The sequence below is a fragment of the Cricetulus griseus genome, chromosome 2 (genome assembly GCF_003668045.3).
Source record: "Cricetulus griseus strain 17A/GY chromosome 2, alternate assembly CriGri-PICRH-1.0, whole genome shotgun sequence".
Taxonomy (NCBI): domain Eukaryota; kingdom Metazoa; phylum Chordata; class Mammalia; order Rodentia; family Cricetidae; genus Cricetulus; species Cricetulus griseus.
The window spans coordinates 40,818,944-40,842,046 of record NC_048595.1 but is presented as its reverse complement, the minus strand read 5'-3'; the positions used below and the strand labels follow the sequence as shown (position 1 = coordinate 40,842,046).

The 23,103-nt window shown below is 42.3% G+C and overlaps 1 protein-coding gene, 1 long non-coding RNA gene and 1 other non-coding gene across 5 annotated transcripts in view; 1 reads left to right on the top strand and 2 right to left on the bottom strand.

Moving 5' to 3' along the window:
• Positions 1-20,045: 20,045 nt before the first annotated feature.
• LOC113834320 lies at positions 20,046-20,149 on the bottom strand. The gene has a single exon (XR_003482772.1). It is a non-coding gene; the product is annotated as a U6 spliceosomal RNA (small nuclear RNA).
• A 1,042-nt stretch (positions 20,150-21,191) lies between these two features.
• LOC118238297 lies at positions 21,192-21,786 on the bottom strand. Of its 2 annotated transcripts, none has more exons than XR_004768178.1 (2): positions 21,534-21,786; positions 21,192-21,362 (listed from the first exon to the last, which is right to left on the bottom strand). It is a non-coding gene; the product is annotated as an uncharacterized LOC118238297 (long non-coding RNA). The 2 variants fall into 2 exon arrangements; XR_004768179.1 differs by having other exon boundaries at positions 21,192-21,359.
• A 30-nt stretch (positions 21,787-21,816) lies between these two features.
• Nrdc (nardilysin convertase) overlaps positions 21,817-23,103 on the top strand; it is a 65,128-nt gene continuing 63,841 nt past the window's right edge. For both annotated transcript variants that reach the window (XM_027402437.2, XM_027402436.2), the window contains exon 1: positions 21,817-22,307. In XM_027402437.2, coding sequence (XP_027258238.1) covers positions 21,970-22,307 — 338 coding nt within the window. In that variant the 5' untranslated portion in view covers positions 21,817-21,969. The remainder of the gene's footprint in view (positions 22,308-23,103) is intronic.

Below are 23,103 nucleotides of genomic sequence, written 5' to 3'. Positions count from 1 at the left end.
GACTCTAGCCACTAGAGTATTCGCACCAAGGAAGACTAGGGCCTCCTTTATGGAGCTGTGGGACCGCCATTATTCCTGCTGGGTAAAGACTTTCCATTGTGGCCTTCGAGGGAGCACCCCCACTCCAGTAAGTTCCCCCTCACCTATGCTCTGTAAGCTTATGGATTTCCAGTTGTGGACTTTGGTCTTTGGTGGAATCCTAGCTCCATTTGCTCCATTTTTAGTTGGGAACTTGGAAAGAGGGGTAGATTTTAGCAACGAAAACAACAAAAAATCCACCACAACCACCACCACCAACCGCAGGCTTTCATGTTGGAAGAACAAGAATCGTGATTAAAAAGAAGCCTGGGGCTATTCTGACGAAATCCTTTCTATAGAGTCCTAGTGAAAAAAAGACATCCACTTCTGTGTGTCTACCTCCCCCTTGTGGCTGATCAGGAAATCATCGATGCCAAAACCAGCAGGAACCTGAGGCAGCAGTTCTTGAAAACACTGTTATGGGCCAGGCTTTGTAACAAACGCTCTTTGAGTGCAATGACACTGAATCCTCAGGATCTCTCTATGCATCTGTGTTTTGTAGATGAGAGAACCAAGGTTAAGAGACTTGACCAATGGCCGGGTAGTGGTGGCACAGGCCTTTAATCCCAGAATTTAGGAGGCAGAGGTAGGCAGATCTCTGAGTTGGAGACCAGTCTGGTCCACAAAGAGAGTTCTGGGACACAGCCAGAGCGACACAGAGAAACCCTATCTCAAATTAAAAAAAAAAAGAAAAAGAAAAAAGAAAAAGAAAAAAAAAGAAAAACAAACAAAACAAAACAACCCTCAAAAACAGAACAACAAAAACCAAACAGATAAAAACCAAAAACCAAAAGCAAAGAGACTTGCCCAAAATCATGTAAGTGATTTTAGCAGTGAAGGATCTAGCCCCGGCCCTTTGCACTTTCCTTTTTTTTTTTTTTCAAACTATCTGCTCACATATCCACGTACACACCTATCAGTTGCCCCACACAGAACATGTATATATCCATCGTTTTAATTAATCATTACAATTCAATGGAGATTCAATATCCCTTCTTTAGGAACTGAGGCCTAGAGAAATAACATGTTTTCCCCTTAGGCTGTATGGCTCTTAAGTATTACGTTTTATCCAGGCTCCTGTATTTACTACGAAACTTCACAAGCTGATTTGAGACCAGCCTTGACAACTTGTCACTATAATAGATCCCTGATATCACCAAAGAATTTACCTGGAGACCCTTGATGAAAAGCCCTTGCCGTAAGAACACCATCAGGCAGCTGGGCAGTGTTGGCACACACCATTAATCCCAGTACTCTGGAAACAGAGGCAGGTGTGAGTTCAAGGCCAAGTGGTTTACAAAGTGAGTTCCAGAATAGTCAGGGCTACACAGAGAAACCCTGTCTTGAAAAAAAAAAAAAAAAAAAGGGGCTGGAGAGATGGCTCAGGGGTTAAGAGCACTGACTGTTCTTCCAGAGGTTCTGAGTTCAATTCCCAGCAACCACACGGTGGCTCACAACCATCTGTAATGTGATCTGGTGCGCTCTTCTGACGCGCACTGTATACATGATAAATAAATAAATCTTTAAAAAAAAAAAAAAGAAAAAAACAAGACAAAACAGAAAGAATGTCATCAGGCCTTGGGAGTATTGGCTAATAAAAAACAAAGTCCATGTTTGTTTGTTTTGTAGGCTCTTTTGTTTCATTTTGGCATTTTTGTCTCATTTTTTTTTTTGTTTTGAGTTTTGCTTGGAGTTTTTGGGGTTTTTTTTAAGAGAGAGAGAGAGAGAGAGAGAGAGAGAGAGAGAGAGAGAGAGAAGAAAGTTGGGTGGGTAGGGAAATGGGGAGCATCTGGGAGGAACTGGAAGAGGAACAAGATAAAAATATATTGTATGAAAAAATTAAAATTCCTAAATGCAATTGAAAATCATGAAAATGTCATCAGAGAATATAATTTCCAAATAAAATATGTGTATGTGTGAATGTATGGAATGGAAGAATGTAATGCTGCAATGTTAAGCCTGAGAGGCTAAGAGGTTGGGCTAGGCCAATTTACCTCACATACCAGCGTTACAGTGTGTGGTTTTATCAACTTTAAAATTATTCCAGGTCATGGACTCTTAGAGTTGACTTCTGATTAGTGGAAAGTACAATATTGGACCCATTAAATGGCAGATATTTGCTGTAATAGTACTGTCTCTATTATGTGGGTTTGCATTTTAAACAGTCTATAATAAGTGGATAAAGGAACAAATTAAGGTTTCAATGACAAGTATTAGATGTAAGACTTGGTAGTTAATTTCAGATATAAGTGAGAAAGGGTAATGGGAAAATGAGTATTAGGATTTAAATTTGAGTTCTCTCTCTTTCTCTCTCTCTCTCTCTCTCTCTCTCTCTCTCTCTCTCTCTCTCTCTCTCTCCTCCTCTCTCTTTGTCTTTTTCTCTGGTTTTTCAAGACAAGCTTTCTCTGTGTAGCCTGGCTGTCCTGGAACTTGCTCTGTAGACCAGGCTGGCCTCAAACTCACAGAGATCCACCAGCCTCTGCCTTCCAAGTGCTGGGACTAAAGCCCCCCCTTTTTTTTTACTAGTTGTGTATCCTTAACAAATAAAACCTTTTTTGTTGAGTAGGGCATGAGTGGACTCAGAGGATACTAAATTTTATGCAATCAAATGTTACTGTCCCAGTAAGCAGATTGTCTTGTTGGGATCTAATGATTTTCCAGTAGATGGAAAGCTATTCAGGACTTGAGTTGAGATCTGAACACACTGAATGGATCTTTGGGATTCGAAATTGGAAGAACATGGACATGATAGGCAGAATGATGACCTCCCAAAGATGTCCATATCCCAATCCGTGTAATATGAGAATATATTATAAATGTCAGGTATGAGTTAGTTAAGTGTGATGAAGGAATTAAGATTATTAGGTAGGTAATCCTGAAATAAGAAGATTATATTGGGTTATCTGGTTGGTTCAACACAGGATCTTTCAAAGTACAGTAGAGGTAGACATAACTACGAGAGATGCCATGTGTCTTGCTTTGAAGATGAGGAAGAGGGACACAAGCCAAAGAATTTGAGAAGTATCTGGAAGTTAGGAATAGTCTCCTAGAGCATTAAGAAAGGAATGCAAACGGGGGGGGGGTGTAGCTCAGTGGTAGAGAATTTGCCTAATATGATCCCTAGCACATAGAATAAAGACAAGCAAAAGTGGATACAATTATGTCAGGACCTTTACTTTTCTTCTTTCAATTTTATTTGAAATAGCATCTTACTCTCTAACCCAGGATCGTCTGACACTCACTCTGTAAACCAGGCTGGTTTCACACTTGTATTGATCCTCCTGCCTCTGGCTCTTGATTGCTGCGATTATAGGCATGTGTCAGCCACTACACCCGGCTCAACTTTTAATTTTAGTGCAGTGTGCCTTGTATCCAACTTCTGTTCTATAGAAGTAGATGATAACACTTGTGTTATCCAAGCCACTGAGTTTGTGTCAACTTGTTTCATATGCAACAGATAACTAATACAGTATCTATAACCATCTCTGTGTGAAAATTTATTATCTGTTTCTTGTGGTAGAGCAGAAAAAGCACTGGGCTAGCAATATGGAGAACAAGATCTGCCTTCCAATTCTGCCATTCAATAATTATGTGACTACCAGTAAGTAGTTCTTCACTGAGTTAATCATGACTACCAGTAAGTAGTTCTTAACTGAGTTAATCATGACTACCAGTAAGTAGGTCTTCACTGAGTTAATCATGGGCAGGGCCAACCTTTCAGAGTTATTATGAAAACAAATGAGATCATGGGTGTGTAGGTGTTTTATAAAGCTGCAATGTATCCTATGCTTGTAAGAAATTATTGTTTACAATGCATTGTATGTGATATGCAAGAAAAGCTTGATAATTAATCTTTGACAGTCCTTGGCCTTGATGTGGCAATGTAATTGCAAAATATATATTAGGCACATGGAGGAGAAAAGCTATTATAAATGGTACCTACTGCTAAACTGGTTGCAATATAGTTAGGAAGATAATATTCATAAGAAGATTTGAACAGGAACATAAAATTATATAAAATGATAACAGTACTGAAGTGTCATGGTTTTATATGATTTATATGTGATTACTCACCAAGAAAGCAAGGCGGTAGAGCATTTGCCTACTATGGACATCTTTGGGAGGTCATCATTCTGCCTATCATGTCCATGTTCTTCCAATTTCGAATCCCAAAGATCCATTCAGTGTGTTCAGATCTCAACTCAAGTCCTGAATAGCTTTCCATCTACTGGAAAATCATTAGATCCCAACAAGACAATCTGCTTACTGGGATAGTAACATTTGATTGCATAAAATTTAGTATCCTCTGAGTCCACTCATGCCCTACTCAACAAAAAAGATCATTGATGTCAAAGGTTTTATTTGTTAAGGATACACAACTAGTAAAAAAAAAAATGGCGTGGGAGGGTAAGGGGGTGGGCGGGGCCGGCAAGCCTTAAGTCCCAGCACTTGGGATCTCTGAGTTTGAGGCCAGCCTGGTCTGCAGAGCAAGTTCCAGAACAGCCAGGCTACACAGAGAAAACTTGTCTTGAAAAACAACATGTATCTCCAGTCCAGGCAAGGAATGGATGATATGTCTGTGTAGGAATGCTCAGTGAAGGCCTGTAGGAGGTCTTAAGTAGGATCTCGGAGGGCGTGGCTAGATGGCGACTCCCTGCTAATTTGCCCACAGTGTCTGCCCACAAATCCAGGAATCACACTGTGCATTTAAGGCACCAGCAGTCAGTACTACTATTTTAAGTGGTACTCATCTTGTCACCATTCAGTAATATTTTTTTCTTTTTCTTTTTCACAACAATTTCAAATTTCCAGCAAAGTTCCAAGTACAAAGGCTGTTTTCCCTTGAGCCTTTTGAGAGTAAGTGTCCATCTGACACCATATCACCTGCAAATGATCAAAACTGGGATTTCTTTTCTTCCTTTTCATTTTTTTTTATTTTTTGATCATAGGGATCAAACTTAGGCCTTTGTATATGCTAAGCATATATTCTACCATTAACAGACAGACTCAGGCCCTAATCAGGATGTTAACAACAGTGCATTGCTGGGTTACTTTTTACTGGAGGAGGGATATGAACAAATACCTGTTCATCCCAGATAGAGCACCAATAATAGACCAAATTAAGGTTCCACCAAAATCCAATTTGACAAGCCAATCAGTCTGTTGGACTTACTTATAGGCATGTAGGTGACCCCAAACAGCTCATCATTTCAAAGTCATACTGCTTCACCGATAATGGCCTCATGGAAGCTGCTCAGAGTCCCACCTTAAATTAAATTTCCCACTTTCTTTCTTATTTAACATTAATTGTACTATGTTACACCAGGACATTTTCATTCATGTATGTATTATACATTGAGCATTTTCCTTCCTCACATCCTTTTAACCTGTTTTCACCCATCTCTTTCTCATTAGTCCCCCTTTTCTCCCCAGACAGCTTCACTTCTATTTTCCCAAAGACATAAATGACATTTTGTATCTGTATAAAATCTAAGAGGCATAAATGAGAGAAAACATGATATCTGCCTTCTCAAGACTGGCTTAAATCACTTAATATGATTATCTCCATTTGTACCCATTTTTTTCTGCAGATAACATAGCTTTATTCTTCTTTACAGTTGAAAAAACTCCATTCTGTCATATACATATGTCTATCTCACAGTTCTTTTTCCCATTTGATGCTGAATGCCTACATTGGTTCCATAACCTAGCCATTGTGCCTGGTGCTGTAATAAGCATGGGCAAACAAGTATCTCTGTGATATATCAACTTAGAATCCTTTAGTTAAATATCTAGGAATGATACGGTAGCTAACTCATATGGTAGATAAAGTTTTAGGTTTTTTTGATGAAGGGACCAGCTCCCCATTTCAGCAGCCATAACAGCTTGTCTGACCTTGTCTTAGTCACTAAGGTCAGATGCCTGCCCCTATCGGCAGCCATAACAGCTGAACACATGCTTGTCTGACCTTGTCCTAGTCACTAGAACGTCAGATCCCTGCCTCGTGGCAAGGAACCAATCAGAAGTTAGCTGGTAGCGATATGCTTTACGGCTCTGGGTGTACTTTATGGACAAGTGCACAGCAATGATGCACAGAGCATAGCAACCACCCTGGGAGTGCCTATGGGCGATTAACAACCAATTGGCCAATCAACACAGGGCAAGCCCTCCAAGCCTGGAGGCACACCAATCCTGAGCCTGTGTGTACCCCTAGACACTCCCCTTACGCTGCCCTACAAGATCTCTATGCAGCCCCTTAGAGCTGTCTTTGCTAGCCATCTGCCATGGTGGGTGGGTGAAAGACCCAAGTTAACATGGGGTTAGCTCGTTAAACAACAATAAAGCCTCATGCAGTTTGCAGCAAGCTTGATTGCGGTGACCGAGGTCCTGGACTGAGATCCTGGAGGCCTGAGTTTTTCCGGTGGTCTAACATTGAGAAACACTTATACTGATTTCCATAGTAATTAGATTAACTTACATTACCACTAGTAGTGTATGAGGGTTCCCTTTTGTCCACATCATCACCACCACTTGTTGTTGTTATCTTTCCTTGTTTTTCCCAGTCTCATGTATCTCAGACTGGTTTCAAACTCATTAAGTCACTAAGGATGGCCACAAACTCTTTGAGCCACCTGTACCTGCCTCCTGGGGGATTACAGGTATATACCAATACATCTAGGTTTAGGAGGTGCTGGAAACTAAACCAAGATTTCATGAATGCTGGGCAAGCACTCTTACCAACTGAGCTACATTCCAAGCCCTTATTTATCCTCTTAATGACAGCCATAATGACTAGGGTGAGATGCAACCTCAATGCAGTCTTAGTTTCTGTTTCTCATGTGTCTGTAGCTGTGTGGATTTATATCTGAGTCTTTTATGCAAATCCATTGATAAATGTGTCTGTTTTGTGCTACCTTCATGGTATTTTTTTAATCGCTATGACTCTGTAGCATAACTTAAAATAAGGGATGGTGGCAGTACCAGCCTTTGCTCAGGATTGCTTTGGTTATCTGGAAGATTTTGTGCTTCCAAATGAAGCTGAAGACTCTTTTTCAATTTCTATTTAAAAATGTCAGCTGGGTGTTGGTGGCCCACGCCTTTAATCCCAGCACTGGGGAGGCAGAGACAGGTGGATCTCTATGAGTTCGAAACCAGCCTGGTCTACAAGAGCTAGTTCCAGGACAACCTTCAAAGTCACAGAGAAACCAAAAAAAGAAAAAATGACATTACACTATTGATGAGGATTGCACTGAATCTGTAGATTGCTTTTAGTAATACAGCCATTTTCACAATAAAATTCATGGGAAGACCTCTTCTCTTTCAGTGTTTTCTTCAACTTGACTTCTCAGCATTTTAAAGTTTTCATTGTAGAGGTCTTGGACTTCTTTGGTTAGTTTTATCACAGGATATATCCTCTTAAGGTAATTGTGAATTTAATTGTTTTTCCATTTTTCCTCTTCAGCATGTTTGGTTCTGGGGAGAGAGAGAGAGAGAGCTAGTCTGGGTGTTAAATAAAGGAGAGATAGATATGGAGATGTCTGGAGGGAGTATTCAGCCTGAATTCAGTCTAGCCTGCTTTCAGGTGTCAGTGTCAACTCCCTCAGCACTCCTTGCTAGGCTCCTAGATGCCTGTCACACCCATGGCAGTCCTTGAGAGGTCAGACCACAGACACTAGTCCTGCCAGTGGGTGGTCCTTTACAGGTTAAATCATAGATATTGGTCACATCTCTCTAAGCAGTCCTTCAATAGTCAGATTGCAAATCCTGGCCCTGTTCCCTGGGCTGTCCTCTTTTTTAAAAAAGTTAAATTAAAATTTATTTAATTTTATGCATATAGATATTTTGCCTGCATGTATGTCTATGTACCACTTGAGTGCCTGGCACCTGTGGAGGCCAGAAGAGGGTACTGGATTCCCTAGAACTGGAGTTGCAGACAGTTGGGAGTCACCATGTGGGTGCTGAGAATCAAACTGGGTCCTCTGTAAGAGCAGTCAGTGCTCTTTACTGCTGAGCCAGCTCCCAGCCCCCCCCCCTTTTTTTTTTCTAAGACAGGGTTTCTCTGTGGCTTTGGAGGCTGTCCTGGCACTCGCTCTGGAGACCAGGCTGGCCTTGAACTCACAGAGATCCGCCTGCCTCTGCCTCCCAAGTGCTGGGATTAAAGGCGTGTGCCACCAAGCCAGGCCCTTGGTTGTTCTTAAGGTTGGGTATGTATCTTAGAATATGTATCTTTGTTCCCTACAGGCTCCGGCTCAGACCTTGTTGAATACTTGTGTGGTTATGATTCAACATTTCACCCTGCAGTTTGGAGATATTCTGTGGCCCAGTGTCATCAGGACATATTGTGTGGCACTTACTTTGAATCCCCCAAAGGTGTGGTTCATAAAAGTTGGGGAATCAAGATGTTGATTCAGTAGGAGTTTTTTTAAAAACAGACTTCTCCCATTGCTCAGTGATCACACAATTTCTGTTTCCCTTCCTCCTTGGTTTTTTTTTTTTTCCTTCTCTTTAAAATGTCTGTCACTGACATCTAAGTGCCAATTTCTTGAGGGTCTCCATCTTAAGTGTAGCTCTAGTCTTTTCCTTTGACTGATCTCCCTTGATCTCCCCAGAACAGAGTCTAGCACTTCACCACTCTTCTATTTTGAAGGGTTTCCTATGTTGCTGTGCTGTTAATTGGGAGGTTTTCAGCTGACACTCACCTCTCCTGGTAGCTGTTCTCTAGCCTCCCCCAGTTTACTTTTCAGGAATTCTGGCAGATTGTATCTGCATGCAGTCACCACCTTCTTGCTCTAACCTTCCACGATCTGTGTATTCCAGGAACTCCCAAGATCACTTGTAGCTAGGGGCAGGAATGAGGGACAGAGGAAGTGCTGGAACCCTGGGTGAAGGGCCCCTGCTCCTTCCTCCTCTTTGACTATGAAGCAGTAACAAGTTTCATCACCATTACCACAGGCTATACCACACCAGATGGTGACAAGATGGTCACATTACATCCAGAGGGAAAAGCCATACTACAAGAGTTGTCATCTAATCCTTAGAACTCATTGAGTTTAGTCAGTTCTCCCATTAATGCCATGAATCATTGCACATTGAATTGTCATATCTCAGCAATTCCTTGGTCTTTAGCTTTCATGACCTTGACACTTTTTAAGATTATAAATAAGTGCTGGTAGTAGTGGTGGTAGTGCATGCCTTTAATCCCAGCACTCAGGAGGCAGAGGCAGGTGGATCTCTGTGAGTTCGAGACCAGCCTGGTCTATAAGAACTAGTCCCAGTTCCAAAGCCACAGAGAAACCCCATCTCAGAAAAAAAATATTATATATAAGCTATTTGATCAACTACCCCTCAATTTGCATTTGTCTGATATTTTCTCTTGATCAAATTTAGGTTATGGATTTTTGGCAGAAACACTGTTGTGCCCAAGTCTTGAAGATCCCCAAAGACAATTAGGAAGATAGACCCACTGAACTGTAAAAGCAAGGTTTTATTGTTCATCCAACCATGACAGGGATCCCATCTAGCAAGCTGACACAGCAGCCTCCAGAGAGAGTGAAGTTCCCTGTCTTCTGCTAGGTTTTAAAGACAAAAATCACAGGATTACATCAGTAGGTATGGGCTGGTTTCTGATTGATTAACATTTGGGAACAATTAGGAGAATTTCTCAAAGTCCTATTTTGGCATGAAATACCTGTGTACCAATTATTCTCATTGGTTAGTGCTCAGAGGGAACATTTTGTGGTTTCTATGGCTTTGTCTTGTTACTTGCAGGTAGCATATTATACATAGATACCAATAGTTTTCAGAATTGTGTCCTGAAGACTACAGGGGAGATTTTGGTCTCCCCTGGAGTTTCTTTTGTGGCCAAACAGTTCCCAGGAACCAAGCATCTAGGAGGCTGGCGGGGTGGGGGGGGTGGGGGGGGGTGGGTTCTGGAGTTTCTTTGTGTTCAGTTTTGGCCCTAGGTTCTGGGAGGCCAGAGGATCTGGAGACATGTGTCAGAGGCCTACATGTCTTTTCTGTAGCCTGTCAAGGCTGCTGAAGCAGGGTCTGAGTGAGGGTCTGGTCCCTTCAAATACCTCAGAAGTTATGACAGTTTTCCCTCATTGCAAATGTCAGCTGGTAATAATTTCAATTTATCCTATCACTGTGTTCTTTTGGGTAAGTGATATTTGACAAGGTTTTTCTATTATAAAATTATTCATTATCTCTTTTTAATTAATACCTATTTTTGAAGATATATTTTTAAATAATTTATTTAGCTTCATTTTATTTGTATTGGTATGAAGGTGTCAGATCCCCTGAAACCAGAATTACAGACAGTCCTGAGCTGCCATGTGGGTGCTGAGAATTGAACTCAGGTCCTCTGAAAGAGCAGTCAGTGCTCTTAACCTCTGAGTCATCTCTCCAGCCCTTTGAAGATATATTTTGAAATGACATAAATATCCCATCTTTTCAATGGTTTTAGGATAAAGGTAAAGGACCCCACTATCATCTTCAGCAGTCTAAGGAGTTCTCTTTTAGACCAGTGGTTCTCAACCTTCCTAATGCTGTGATCCTTTAGTTCAGTTTCTCATGTTGTGGTGACCCCCACCCATACAATTATTTCTGTTGGTATTTCATGACTATAATTTTGCTACTGTTATGAATCATAATAAAAATATCTATGTTTTCCAATGGTTTTATAGGGGACCCCTGTGAAAGGGTCATTCAACCCCAAAGGGGCTGGACCCACAGGTTAAGAATCACTGTCTTAGAGCTTGACTCAAGATTCATGACTGCGCATAAAATATTATAGTTACTCAAAAACTATTGGCTCAGTTTGACTTCAAGGTGAGTGAAATTTCAACTATAATTGAGGCAAATATCTTATTACTAAGTCCCTTATAAGGAAGACCCCTTATTCCACTGCTTGGTCCTTGCCTTGACTGTATATTATATTTCAAAAAGAAAATGGAGTCTGGGCTGCAAGTTAAGAACACTCAAATTAGCTGGGCGTTGGTGGTGCACGCCTTTAATCCCAGCACTTGGGAGGCAGAGGCAGATGGATCTCTGCGAGTTCGAGACCAGCCTTGTCTACAAGAGCTAGTACCAGGACAGCCTCCAAAGCCACAGGGAAACCCTGTCTCGAAAAACAACAACAACAACAAAAAACACTCAAATTCATGCTGCTTCATTCTTCCTAACACTATTTAATTTAAACATTACATTTGCTCCTGTCTATTCGTCTTTCCTTCTAGGTCCAATGATTTAAGTCTTTTTCTCCAGTTTAATGCTAATTTCACTCTTCTACCTCCCCTGGGATTTTGAGATTCCAGTAGTGCCCACTTTTATGTTTCACAAATTCATCAGTTCAGAAGTTACTTATAGACCAGGCCAGCCAAGGCTACAAGTGAGACTGTCTCACAAAGAAATTACTTACAGAATGCTCAATATGTTCCTGGCATGATCCTTAATTTTAAGAACACAGAAGGGAATAAGATAAAGTACTCAGTCTCTAGTGGACTTATAATATAGAGACAAGCTGATACATGAATAGATAATAAGCACTTTTTTAGGATGGTTAAGAGAAAGCTCTAAAGAATGGTATTTGAGGAGCCTGGAAAGGTGGCTCAGGCATTAAAGTGCTTGCATTGCAGATAAGGACCTGAGTTTGATCCCCAGAACCCATGGTGGCACTAACTTCCAGCACTAGAGAGGCATGGACAGGCAGATGCCTTAGGCTCAATGGCCAGTAGGTTTGATAGCCAGGCAGTCCAGTCTTATCATCAAAGCCCAGACCAGTGAGAGACTACAAAGAGAGAAGGTGGACATCACTTAGGATGTCCTCTCTCTGTCTCTGTCTCTGTCTGTCTGTCTGTCCCTCCCTCCCTCCCTGTCTCTCTCATGCACATGCACATATGCACACATGAACAAGAATGGTGTTTGAGATGTCAGATGACTGCTGAGGAGCCAGTGATATAAAATTTAAAGGAAGAAATGTACAGGCAGAGGACCACCACAGCCCTGATGAAAGAAATACCTTGGTCTGTTCAAGGACAACAAGAAAACAAGTGTTAGGGCTAGTGGTGTAGCTCAGCGGGTAGAGTGCTTGCCTATCAAGCATGAGGTCCTGGGTTTGATCTTCAGTACCACATAAACTAGGTGTGGTGGTAGATGCTCACAATCCCAGCACCCAGGAGGTGGCGGCAGGAAGATCAGAAGTTCAACATTCTCCTCAGCTACACAGGGAGTTGGGGTCCAGCCTGAGTAGAGACTCTCAAAAAATAAATAAATAAAAGAACAAAACAGAGAGTATGATGAACCAAGGCCCCAATAGTAGCTAAGATTATAGACATAGAAGAACAGAAAGCCCAAGTGATCCCTATGGACTAGAGCAGATGATAATGTTCATCGAAAGTATGAAGAGGAGCCACTGAGGGCTGGAGAGATGGCTCAGAGGTTAAGAGCACTGACTGCTCTTCCAAGGGTCCTGAGTTCAATTCCCAGCAACCACATGGTGGCTCACAACCATCCCTGGTGCCCTCTTCTGGTGTGCAGATATACATGGAAACAGAATGTTGCATACATAATAAATAAATAAAATCTTAAAAAAAATAAAAGAGGAGCCACTGAAAGGGTCTTGAAAGGTGAGTTATGTTAACTGACATAATTCTTGTGTCAACAGTTTTCTTCCAGGGAGTTTCAAAATGTATGTCTCTAGAACAAAGAGGAGGGACCATTACCTGGATGTATTACAGAATAATCCTTCATGTGACATAACATGTTTTTGTGAGCCCTTCTTAATTTCTTTTAAGGTTTATAGGGCTGTCTGTATCTGTCCTGCCTGCCAGCACCCAAATCATGACATGAGATTTATTATTAATTATGAAACCTCTGCCAATAGCTTAGGCTCATTTCTAACTAGTTCTTATAACTTAAATTAGTTTACTTCTTGCCTTGTGGCTTTATTACTTTTACTCTGTACTGCCCATGCTGCTTTCCTGCTTCTTCTGTGTCTGGCTGGTGACTCTGTCTTTCTTCTTTCTAGAGTTCTCTGTGCCCCAAAAAATCCTGCCTAGCTATTGGATGTTCAGCTTTTTATTAAACCAATCAGAGTGACCCATATTCACAGTGTACAAAAAGATTATTCCATAGCAAAGGTTCAAACACTAAATTCCTTTCTTCATTTCTATTGTAGTGATAAAATGCCCTGACAACGAGCAACATCAGGGAGAAAGGATTTATTTTCACTTACAGTTCCAGAGTGCTGTCCACCACTGGGCTGAAGCCAAGGAGGAACTTCTAATAATTAGTCAGGAGAAGAGAACAATGAACGTATACATGCTTGCCTGTGCTTAGAGCTCAATTTCTCCATTCTTACATAGTTCAGGACATCCTGCTTAGGAATGGTGTAGTTCACAGTGGATTGGGTCTTTCTGCATTAATTAGCCTAATTAAGATAATTCCCCATGCCCACAGGCAAACCCAATGTAGACAATCTCTCATAGGTAATTCTGGTTCATTAAAAGTTGCCAGTTAAAGCTAACCACCATGAGGACACACCTACTTCTTGAACTAGATAGATACAAAGCTTCTACATGTTACTAGTAATCAATGAATGTGACACTTATTAATTGAAACTCCAAAGATATGATGTCTTACATTGTGGGCCTTGGAAAGGATTGAAGATATTATTTTCCTTATTTTCTCCCCTTGTTTTCCCTCTACATTTTTTTCCACATTTGGCCATCTCCTCACTCACCTCACTAATCTCAGATTGCCCAAAGCATACTCAGGGGGTGGGGAGGATAGGGAGAGAGAGGGAGAGAGGGAGAGAGGGAGGGAGAGATTGAGAGAGAGAGAGAGAGAGAGAGAGAGAGAGAGAGAGAGAGAGAGAGAAATCCATCACACAATGGTGTTTTTCATTCCTCAGAGTGTTACTGGTATTTAGGAGGCATTATAAAGAGGATAATGGATGACTAATGTACAGTAAAGGGAATAATTTGGGGCTTGAAACTTTAATGGGCTCATACCATCACTCTTTTACTCAATGTGGAATCCACACTCTCCACACTTCTTATATCCTGACTCACAGATATTACCTTTGAAATCTAGACTTAATGGGGTGTGTGGGGGGAGATATGAAAGTACAAGGGTAAATATTTGGAAAGAGGAAGGAGACTGGAGAGGCAGTAATATGATCAAAGTACATCATACATGTGCATGAAAATGTCATAAGAGTCCCATTAATTTGTGCACAATTAACATATGCTAGTAAACAGGAGAAAATAATATAAAATACCCTACTCATACTAAAATATATTCAGACATAAAATTATGAATGTAATGAACAAATTAAAAATATAGTGTGAATTAACTAAGTTACCTAAAAGCCTAAAGTCTCTTAACCAATTTTGCTTTTGGCATTTGAAGGTCTGCTGTATGAGGAACATATTTTTTCCCTTAACTTTGGCTTCTCCATTCTTCAAAAGGAGAATGTTTTTTATATTTCAAGTATAAGACTTTATGTAATTTTCTTTTTGTTTTCATCATCTGAGGAAATTCTGCGAATTCTTATTAAATCATCAGCATTTAAAAAAGAAAAAGAACTAACCTTTGCATTTTAAGAGTAAGGTTTGGATCTGTCCCTGTGGTAGGTAGATAGACAGCCATTAAAGAGCTAAAAATGACATTCAGAAGTAGCCATTAATCATAGAAATGAGCTATTTTTAATTTTCATGATTTCTGAAGTCTTGTCAGAACAAAAGGAAGGATTATGAAGTCCATTAGGAGGTAACCTGAGGATAAAAATTAGGAAAGATTTTGGGGTGACTGAAGATGGAGTGGAGATAGAAAAAAAAACTGTTTAAATAATCTGAGAAAGTCTGGGTAAGTGAGGTTAAAATGGTATCTTGGAGATAGGGAAAGAGCCCAACAGTGAAGTGCTTATTTGGCAAGCATTTAGTGGTGCTTGATTCCACTCATGGTGGTGTGCACTTGAAATCCCCGGACTGGAGAAAGCCACTCATGGCAGTGCCTGCTTGAAATCCCATGACTGGAGAGGTAGAGACAAGCAGATGCCTAGGATTCACCATCCAGCCAGCCTAGTTGTCCAGACCCATAAAAATGGCTTCTCGGGGCTGGAGAGATGGCTCAGAGGTTAAGAGCACCGACTGCTCTTCCAGAGGTCCTGAGTTCAATTCCCAGCAACCACATGGTGGCTCACAACCATCAGTTATGAGATCTGGTGCCCTCTTCTGGTGTGCAGATATACATGGAAGCAGAATGTTGTATACATAATAAATAAATAAATAAATAAATAAATAAATAAAAATGGCTTGGCTACATCTCGGCTTAAGGTCAGAGTTCAAAACTATCCTTACTCTTCCAAGGTTAAAGTCATAAGACCTAAAGGTCTAAGGTATGGCTACTGCGGGATGTTTGGTCTTAGTCATTGATGTCTTAATAACAAAAGATTTGGTCTGAGGTGTGGTTACTCTTAACCCTTAAGGCCAGATAATGAGAGATTTAGTCTAAGGCATGGTTACCAAATGTGTGGAGAATTAAGGAAGAAAGTCTGTTTTTTCCTTGTATCTTGATAAAGAAGTCTATTTTCCCCCTTTTTGGTTAGGGTACTTAAGAAAGTTTAAGAATAAATTTGGGGTGTTCAGTATTCATTGGATGGCCCTCCTGATTCTATCCTGTGTCTCTATCTTCTCCTTAGTACCTTTTACCTGCCGTTTCTCAATCCACACTCCCCCTCTCAGGTTAATACAGGTTGGCACCTCAAAGACCAGCTACTACAGATGGCTACTGCACCTAGTCCATTTTGAGACCCTGTCTCAAAAAACAAGGTGGACAGACCGACAATTCCTGAGGAACAACACTAGATGTTGTCCTCTGCCCTCTACATGCATGCTCCCCGCCCCCACACGCCTCTATGCATGCACACAATTTATAATACTCTTGTGATCTCAAAAGCTTTTTAATTTTGGAAAACATTTTTTTCTTTTTTTGGTTTTTTGAGACAGGGTTTCTCTGTGGCTTTGGAGGCTGTCCTGGAACTAGCTCCAGTAGACCAGGCTAGTCTCAAACTCACAGAGATCCATCTGCCTCTGCCTCCCGAGTGCTGGGATTAAAGGTATGCACCATCAGTGCCCAGCTTAAAATTATTTTCAATGGGCAAACAATAGTTCTGGTTTGGAAGTCCTAGCTAGGCTATAGGTCACTTATGGACTTTAGTTGTTTATATATTCATCTTTACAGCTGAAGAAAACAAGCTAAAGCACTTTCGTTACTTCTTGCTAAATAATAAATAATTACATTTATTTATTATATGTGTTTCAGCACTCCGGTAAGCACATGCCATGTAGAAGTCAGATGATAACTAGTTAGCTTTGGTTCTATCCTACTGTATAGCTCCCAGGGATCAATCCCAGGTTGTTAGGCTTTGCAGCAATCACCCTTTACCTGTTGAATCATCTCACAGCCCCTGATTCTTATATTTTATACACTTAATTTGAAACTTGGATGTCTGTTGTAGTCTCAGAATTTTTTAGGTTTAGCATCAAAGAGAAATTTTTGCTGTGGTACCACATTCTTCTGGTTTTTCTATTACCCCTCTGGAAGCTCCATCACGCCTCTTTCCTTCAATTTTCTTCCTTGTGAGTTTTTCCCTCTTCCACAAGCTCTTAGGGATTAGGACCTTAATCTTTTTCTTGCTTTCCTTTCCTTTCTTTTTGAAAAGATTTATTTACTTATGCATGCAAGAGCTTCTGGAGGCCAGAAGAGAATGTTGGATTCCCTGGAACTGGAATTACAGGCAGCTGACATCATGGGGTGCTGGGAACTGAACCCAGGTCATCTGCAAGGGCAGCCAGTGCTCTTAATCACTGAGCCATCTCTCCAGCTCCCCTGTATTCCTTTTTTTCTTCCTTCCTTCCTTCCCTCCTTCCTTCCTTCCTTCCTTCCTTCCTTCCTTCCTTCCTACCTTCTTTCCTTCCTTCCCTCCTTTCCTTCTTTAATCTGAGACAGGATTTTAGTAAATTTTGTTGATTGCCTAGGAACTGACTGGTCTCAGGCTCACTTCTCCCCAGTCTTCGTCTTCTTTTTTGACTCCAGATCTGACCTCATTTGTGAGGTATACAAATAACACAAATTTGTCCCTCGCCGAGTTAATATTTTCTCCCCTCCAAACTGTTTCTCTTCCAGAATTTCCTCTTATCCAAGTTACTAGCAGAATCAGGAGGGTCAAAACCCAGGGAAATCAGACAAGTTCAGCTCAGCCACTAGCCCTTATCAGGCCACTTACAAAGACAAATGACAGTGTAAAGCAGAGACAAGAGATTTAACCAATATAGTCTCACTGAAAAGAGAAACTGCTGTGAAGTCCAGTGACCTACCAAGTCCGATCATCTGGGCCCTGACATGAGGTTTGGGCTTAAATAGAGTGCCCCTAAGCAGTCCTGGTCAAGGTGTGGTCCCCTCCACAGCTGGCCTATTATTGTCTGGCCCTAGCCTCTCCTGCAGGGTGGCCTGACAAGCTTTCAGAATTGTGTGAAAGCACTTCCTGGGAGACAGGCTCCTCCTCTAGCTGGCATCAAGTCATCCAGCCTGAGATGACTGGGAAATTCCAATTCTCCGGGGACCATTGTGGAAATAATAGCCAAGGAAGGGTCACATGTTTGTCTCTTTGGAATACCTTTTCACCTGCTGGTATGGGCTATAGCACCACGCTCCACTCAACACAGAAAATTAGCTAGCAAGGAGTTACCCTGATGCCACTCTTCTTTACGTTACTGTTGGGGCTGGAGAGATGCTCAGCAGCTCAGAGTGTTTGCTGCCTTTCCAGGAGACTCTGGTTCAGACTCCAGCACTCAGGCTGAGTGGCTCCAGGCAGCCTATAACTCACGGTGCCAGGGGATCTGTTACCTTCTACCTGCTCTCCCTGGGGACTGGTACACATGTGGCAACACCCATAAATAAAAATAAAACTTAAAAAAAAAATCACTAAAATCAGTTAGCTTGGGGCTGGAGAGACAGCTAGCCCAACAGTTAAGAGCACTTGATAGGCCTTCCTTCCCTTTCCGCTGACTGATCACGAGAGCCCTCATCCAGTGGCTGATGGAAGCAGAGACAGACATCCACAGATATATACTGAGCTGAAATCGGGAATTTAGTTGAAGAGAGGGAGGAATGAAGAGTGAAGGGATCTGTACCAGATTGGAGAAACCCACAGGAACAATTGGCCTGAATAAGGGAGAGATTGACCCCAGATGCTGTCGGGGAGGCCAGTACAAGACTGATACAGACCCCTGAACATGGACGTCAATAAGGAGGCCTCTGCACTCCAGGGAGCCTCTGGTGGTGGATTAGTATTTTTCCCTGGTGCAAGAAGGGACTTTGAGAGCCCATCCCATGGGTGGGATGAACGGTTACACTCTGGCCCTGGACACATGGGGAAGGGCCCAGGACCAGCACAGGAAGATTTGGTGGACTTTGCAGAGCCCCCGTTGAGGGCCCTACCCTGCCTGGGGAGTGGTGGGTGGATGGGGTGGGGGTAGGCTGGGGGTGGGGGAGGAGGGATGGGGGTGAGGGGAGGGAGAGGGAAAGGGACTTACATGTGAAACAAGCTTGTTCCCTAACGAACTAAAAAAAAAAAAAAAAGAGCACTTGATAGTCTTGATAGTCTTGCTAGGGACCTGGGTTCAGTTCCCAGCTCCCACATGGCGGCTTACAATCAACTCCAGTTCCAAAGAATTTGATTCTCTCTCCTGGTCTCTGAGGGTGCCAGGCACGCACACACACACACACAGAGGCAAAACACAAATAACAAAATATAATAAATCTAAAACAGTTCAACCTCCTAAATTCATGTTTGTCTATAATTCTCCAACTCTACTATCACTGCTGTAGTTAAAAGTCATTTTCTAACTCCTGTATTACTTTAATAGCTTTGAAATTGTTCTTTTCATTTTTGGGAGACCTCGGGAGTTTTTCCTGGCAAGTCTCCAATTCCTGGCCTCAAGTAATCCTCTTGTCTCAGCCTCCTGAATATTCCCAGGTCAGACGACTGACATGTCTATTCTATTTTCTCACGACAGTCTTTCTCTGCTCTCTTCCTGGCTTCATTATTTTTATTTTTTTTGTTCTTTCCTTTGTTCATGTATGTGTAAGGGACATGTGTACACTCCTATGGAGGCCTGAAATTGATGTCATGTCTGACCTCAATCATTCTCTACTTAACTTATTAAGTCAGGGACTCTCACTGAATCCAGAGCTTGCCAATTCTGGCCAGTCTAGCTAGTTAAGGTATCCTGGGAATCCTCCTTCCAAGTGGTGGAATTTTAGGTGATCACATCTGCCTAACTTTTACATGGGTTCTGGAGATCAGAGCTCTGGTCCTAACACAGCTATCTCTCTAGCCTTCAACTGCTTCTAGGTATGTATGTATGTATGACTCATCGACCATAGTGATCTACTTGGAAAACAATTGTGATTATTCCTTCTCTTTATTTGCTCACACAAAACTTAGTGAGTACCTACAGCTTGTTGGAAAACATTCTAAGATCTTGGAATCCAATGATGCATGAAACAAAACGATGTCTATTCTTTGGAATGTTCTGTTTGATTTTTGCTACTGAACCCTGTCCCTTTGTTTCCAGATCACCAGTCTAACCACGCTCAGTCTAACCAGCTCCATTAAGTTCATTTCCACACCAATTCTCAGTTTAAATTCCCCTTCTTTGGGAAAACTCCCTGAATAGGACATATCTGTTTGTGCATCTCCATCTAGAGTTATTTGTAATTATAGACTTAAAATTTGTATGCTTCATTTTGGGAGTTTTATACTCAAATTTTTACACTGAAAGGTATAAATGTTAAGTTACAGAGATGCCATCTTTGCACTTAATGTCTGCTCTTGGGACTAGAGGGGGAAAGAGACAGGAAAGCATTGAAGCAAGTGATCAAGGTATCAGGGTACTTCATAAAATATGGAACTCTTCATGAATTTGCCTGTCACCCATGAGCAGGGACTGTGCTGATTTTTTCTGTATTGGTCCATTTGATCATTCCCTGTGCTTCTTTAATGCCCATCTCTCCAATAGCTCTCTTGTGAGCTCAAGAGAAAGGGGAAATATTTGTTACTTCCAATTTTGGGCACTTAGCAGGACCTAACTTGGTTAAATGAATATGCTCAAAACCCAGCAAATCTCAATTAAGGGTCTAAACTCCTTTTCTCATTAGGAAAATGAAATTGACAGTTGAAATTGAAGATTTCTTATTTTTGGCATTATAGCTTTGGAGATTAAAAAAAGCACACATACAACATCCTTGTGCAAAGCATAGACTGTGTCACTTAGGTGTCTATTCAACATCTACTATTGCTTTTATAATGCACTGGGCAGCCATTTTAGGACACAGATGAAGCTGCTTTGAATGAGAGTCCCGTGGAATTGCTTAAAAACTGACAAATCTATGAAGGTGTACTGAAAACAGGATATCTAAATACTTTCAAATACTTCTGTCCCAGTACACCTCCCCAACACGTTATCCTATCCTGCATTGTAGTCTTAGCATTTTGAATGTTACCTGTTTCTTTTCATAAGAAAGTAAACTTCGGGAAGGCAAGGATTTTTATTATTTTTATTTTTTAAGGCAGGGTCTCAATAGGTAGCCCTGGCTAGCCTGGAACTTCTATGTAAAACAGGCTGGCCTCGAACCTAAAGAGATTCACCTGCCTCTTGCCTTCCTGATTGCTGAGATTCAAGGCATGGGCTACCTATACCTGCAACAATTTGTTTTGTACATGACTCTATCTTCAGCACCTGAAGTTCAGAGGCAGGAAAGACAACCACTAATGAACGCATCTACCGGTTTCAAGTCTTTTTTCGTTTATTCATGTTGAAAACGTTTATTTCCTTCATGGGGTATGACCTCATTATCTAATGGTGTCAGCATACTGTATCTTGTCAACAGCTTTTTATTTTACAGTGTCTGTTCCAGTCGCAGCGAGGGCTCTGGCAAACAACAAAACTTGGGAAAGTAACTTGAGGGCGGCAGCCTAACGTGTTTTTGCATTTGGCTAAACTTTAAAAGGCAGGCCGAGGACTCTAGCTTGTGGGGGAGCTAAGAAAAAAAAAAATCACATACGGGAGTGAGATAACCAAACCTTGGGCGAGAAAAGCACCAACAGCTTGGCAGCCTGCAGGATGGAAAGGTCCCATTGTTATTTCCGGTGCTTAGTGACCAACAAGAACAGCGTCCATCTCAGGATAGGGTAGGAAAAGACTTCCGGTGCTCTGCTTTAAAAAAAAAAAAAAAAAAAAAAACTTGCTGAGTCACTCTGAGAGCAGAGTCCAAGAAATACTTCGCAAATGGGTGAAAAGGAAGACCAGCGTCTCCTATCTCGGCTCACTTCTGCGTCGTCTCGCCGGGGAATATTTTCTCAGAGACGCGGAGCGTTACGCGGTTACCTTAAAACAGCCACCGGCGCACGTCACAATCGCAGCCAAGCTTCTCCCATCATCCTCCGCCTCTTTTCTCTCGCCACGCCCACATCAGGTTTCGAAATGCTCTCTGGGTGCGTCAGGAACTCAGCCGGTTCCTATTGGCCCCGCCCCTCCTTCCCCTGCTTCTATTGGCTGTTTCTGAAAACGTGACGGCTGTCCTGCCTTGTGATTGGCTAGAGTCCATAGCGTCATTAGCTGTCAGGAGGGTGGGATGAAGGAAGTCGGTGTGAGCGAGGCCGGGTTGGAGGAGGGGTTCAGGCCTGTCCTCCCCAGCGGCTGCGGCAGCAACAACGCCGGCCGCCGCCGCCGCCCCTGGGACGCGGAGGAGGAGTGGCAGGAGGAGTAGGAGGAGGAGGTGGGCCTGGGGAGCGGGATGACCAGCGCTACGATTTGCTGGTGAATGCTGAGGAGAGTCACGGTTGCTGCAGTCTGTGCCACCGGGAGGAAGTTGTGGTGTGAGGCCGGGCGGGAGCTCACGGCTCTGGGGCGAATCGGAGCACGGGGTCTGTGCGAAGGATCTGCGATACCCTATCCTACGCTGACCATGCCTGGAAGAAACAAGGCGAAGTCCACCTGCAGCTGCCCAGACCTGCAGCCCAATGGACAGGACTTGGGCGAGGGCGGCCGGGTTGCCCGTCTAGGAGCGGATGAAGCTGAAGAGGAGGGACGGGTCGCCCCTCTGAGTAATGCCGGCGACCCTGAGATCATCAAATCTCCCAGCGACCCCAAGCAGTACCGGTGAGGGACGAGGCTCGGACTGGGCAGAGCAGGGTGCGGGCTTCGGTTGGTGCTGCCATGACTTCTGGTCTCCGTATCTCCCGGAGGAGCAACAGGGCGTTATTACTTCTCACCCCAAATGTGTGTTTGGGTGGAGGTGGCAGGGGAAATTTGGGGGTGTCTGTGTAGCACTGGCTGTCCTGGAACTTAGTCTGTAGACCAGGCTGGCTTCGAACTCAGAGACCCTCCTTGTCTCTGCTTCCCAAGTGCTGGGATTGAAGATGTGTGCCACCATCTCCCGGCTAATTTTTTCTCGTGAAAAAGACAGGATGGATGGTAAGGGGGTGGGGAGTTGGTGTGTTACAAGGAAAGATTGACAGTTGGCGATCTTAGTTTTGGAGGAGATGCTATTTGAGATGTGTCTGTTATTTCAATCCAAAGGTATATGAAAGTCCCTTAAGTAAAAGAGAGGTAAGACGGAGTGAAAATTACGAAGAGGATGGTATGGTGTTTTTTTGTTTGTTTGTTTGCTTCTTCTGCTTCTTCTTCTGTTTCTTCTTCTTCTTCTTCTTCCTTCTTCTTCTTCTTCTTCTTCTTCTTCTTCTTCTTCTTCTTCTTCTTCTTCTTCTTCTTCTTTCTTCTTTTTTTTGGGGGGGGATGGTATGGTTTTAGTAAAAGAACTTTACACCATAGCTGGGCTAAGATGGAGTGGCTTGTGACCATGAGTAGTTCTCGATAACAACAATGGCTAGATGCCTTTTTCAAAAAAAAAAAAAAAAAAAAAAAGGATTAGAGAGGGCTTGGGCCTCTGTTGGGT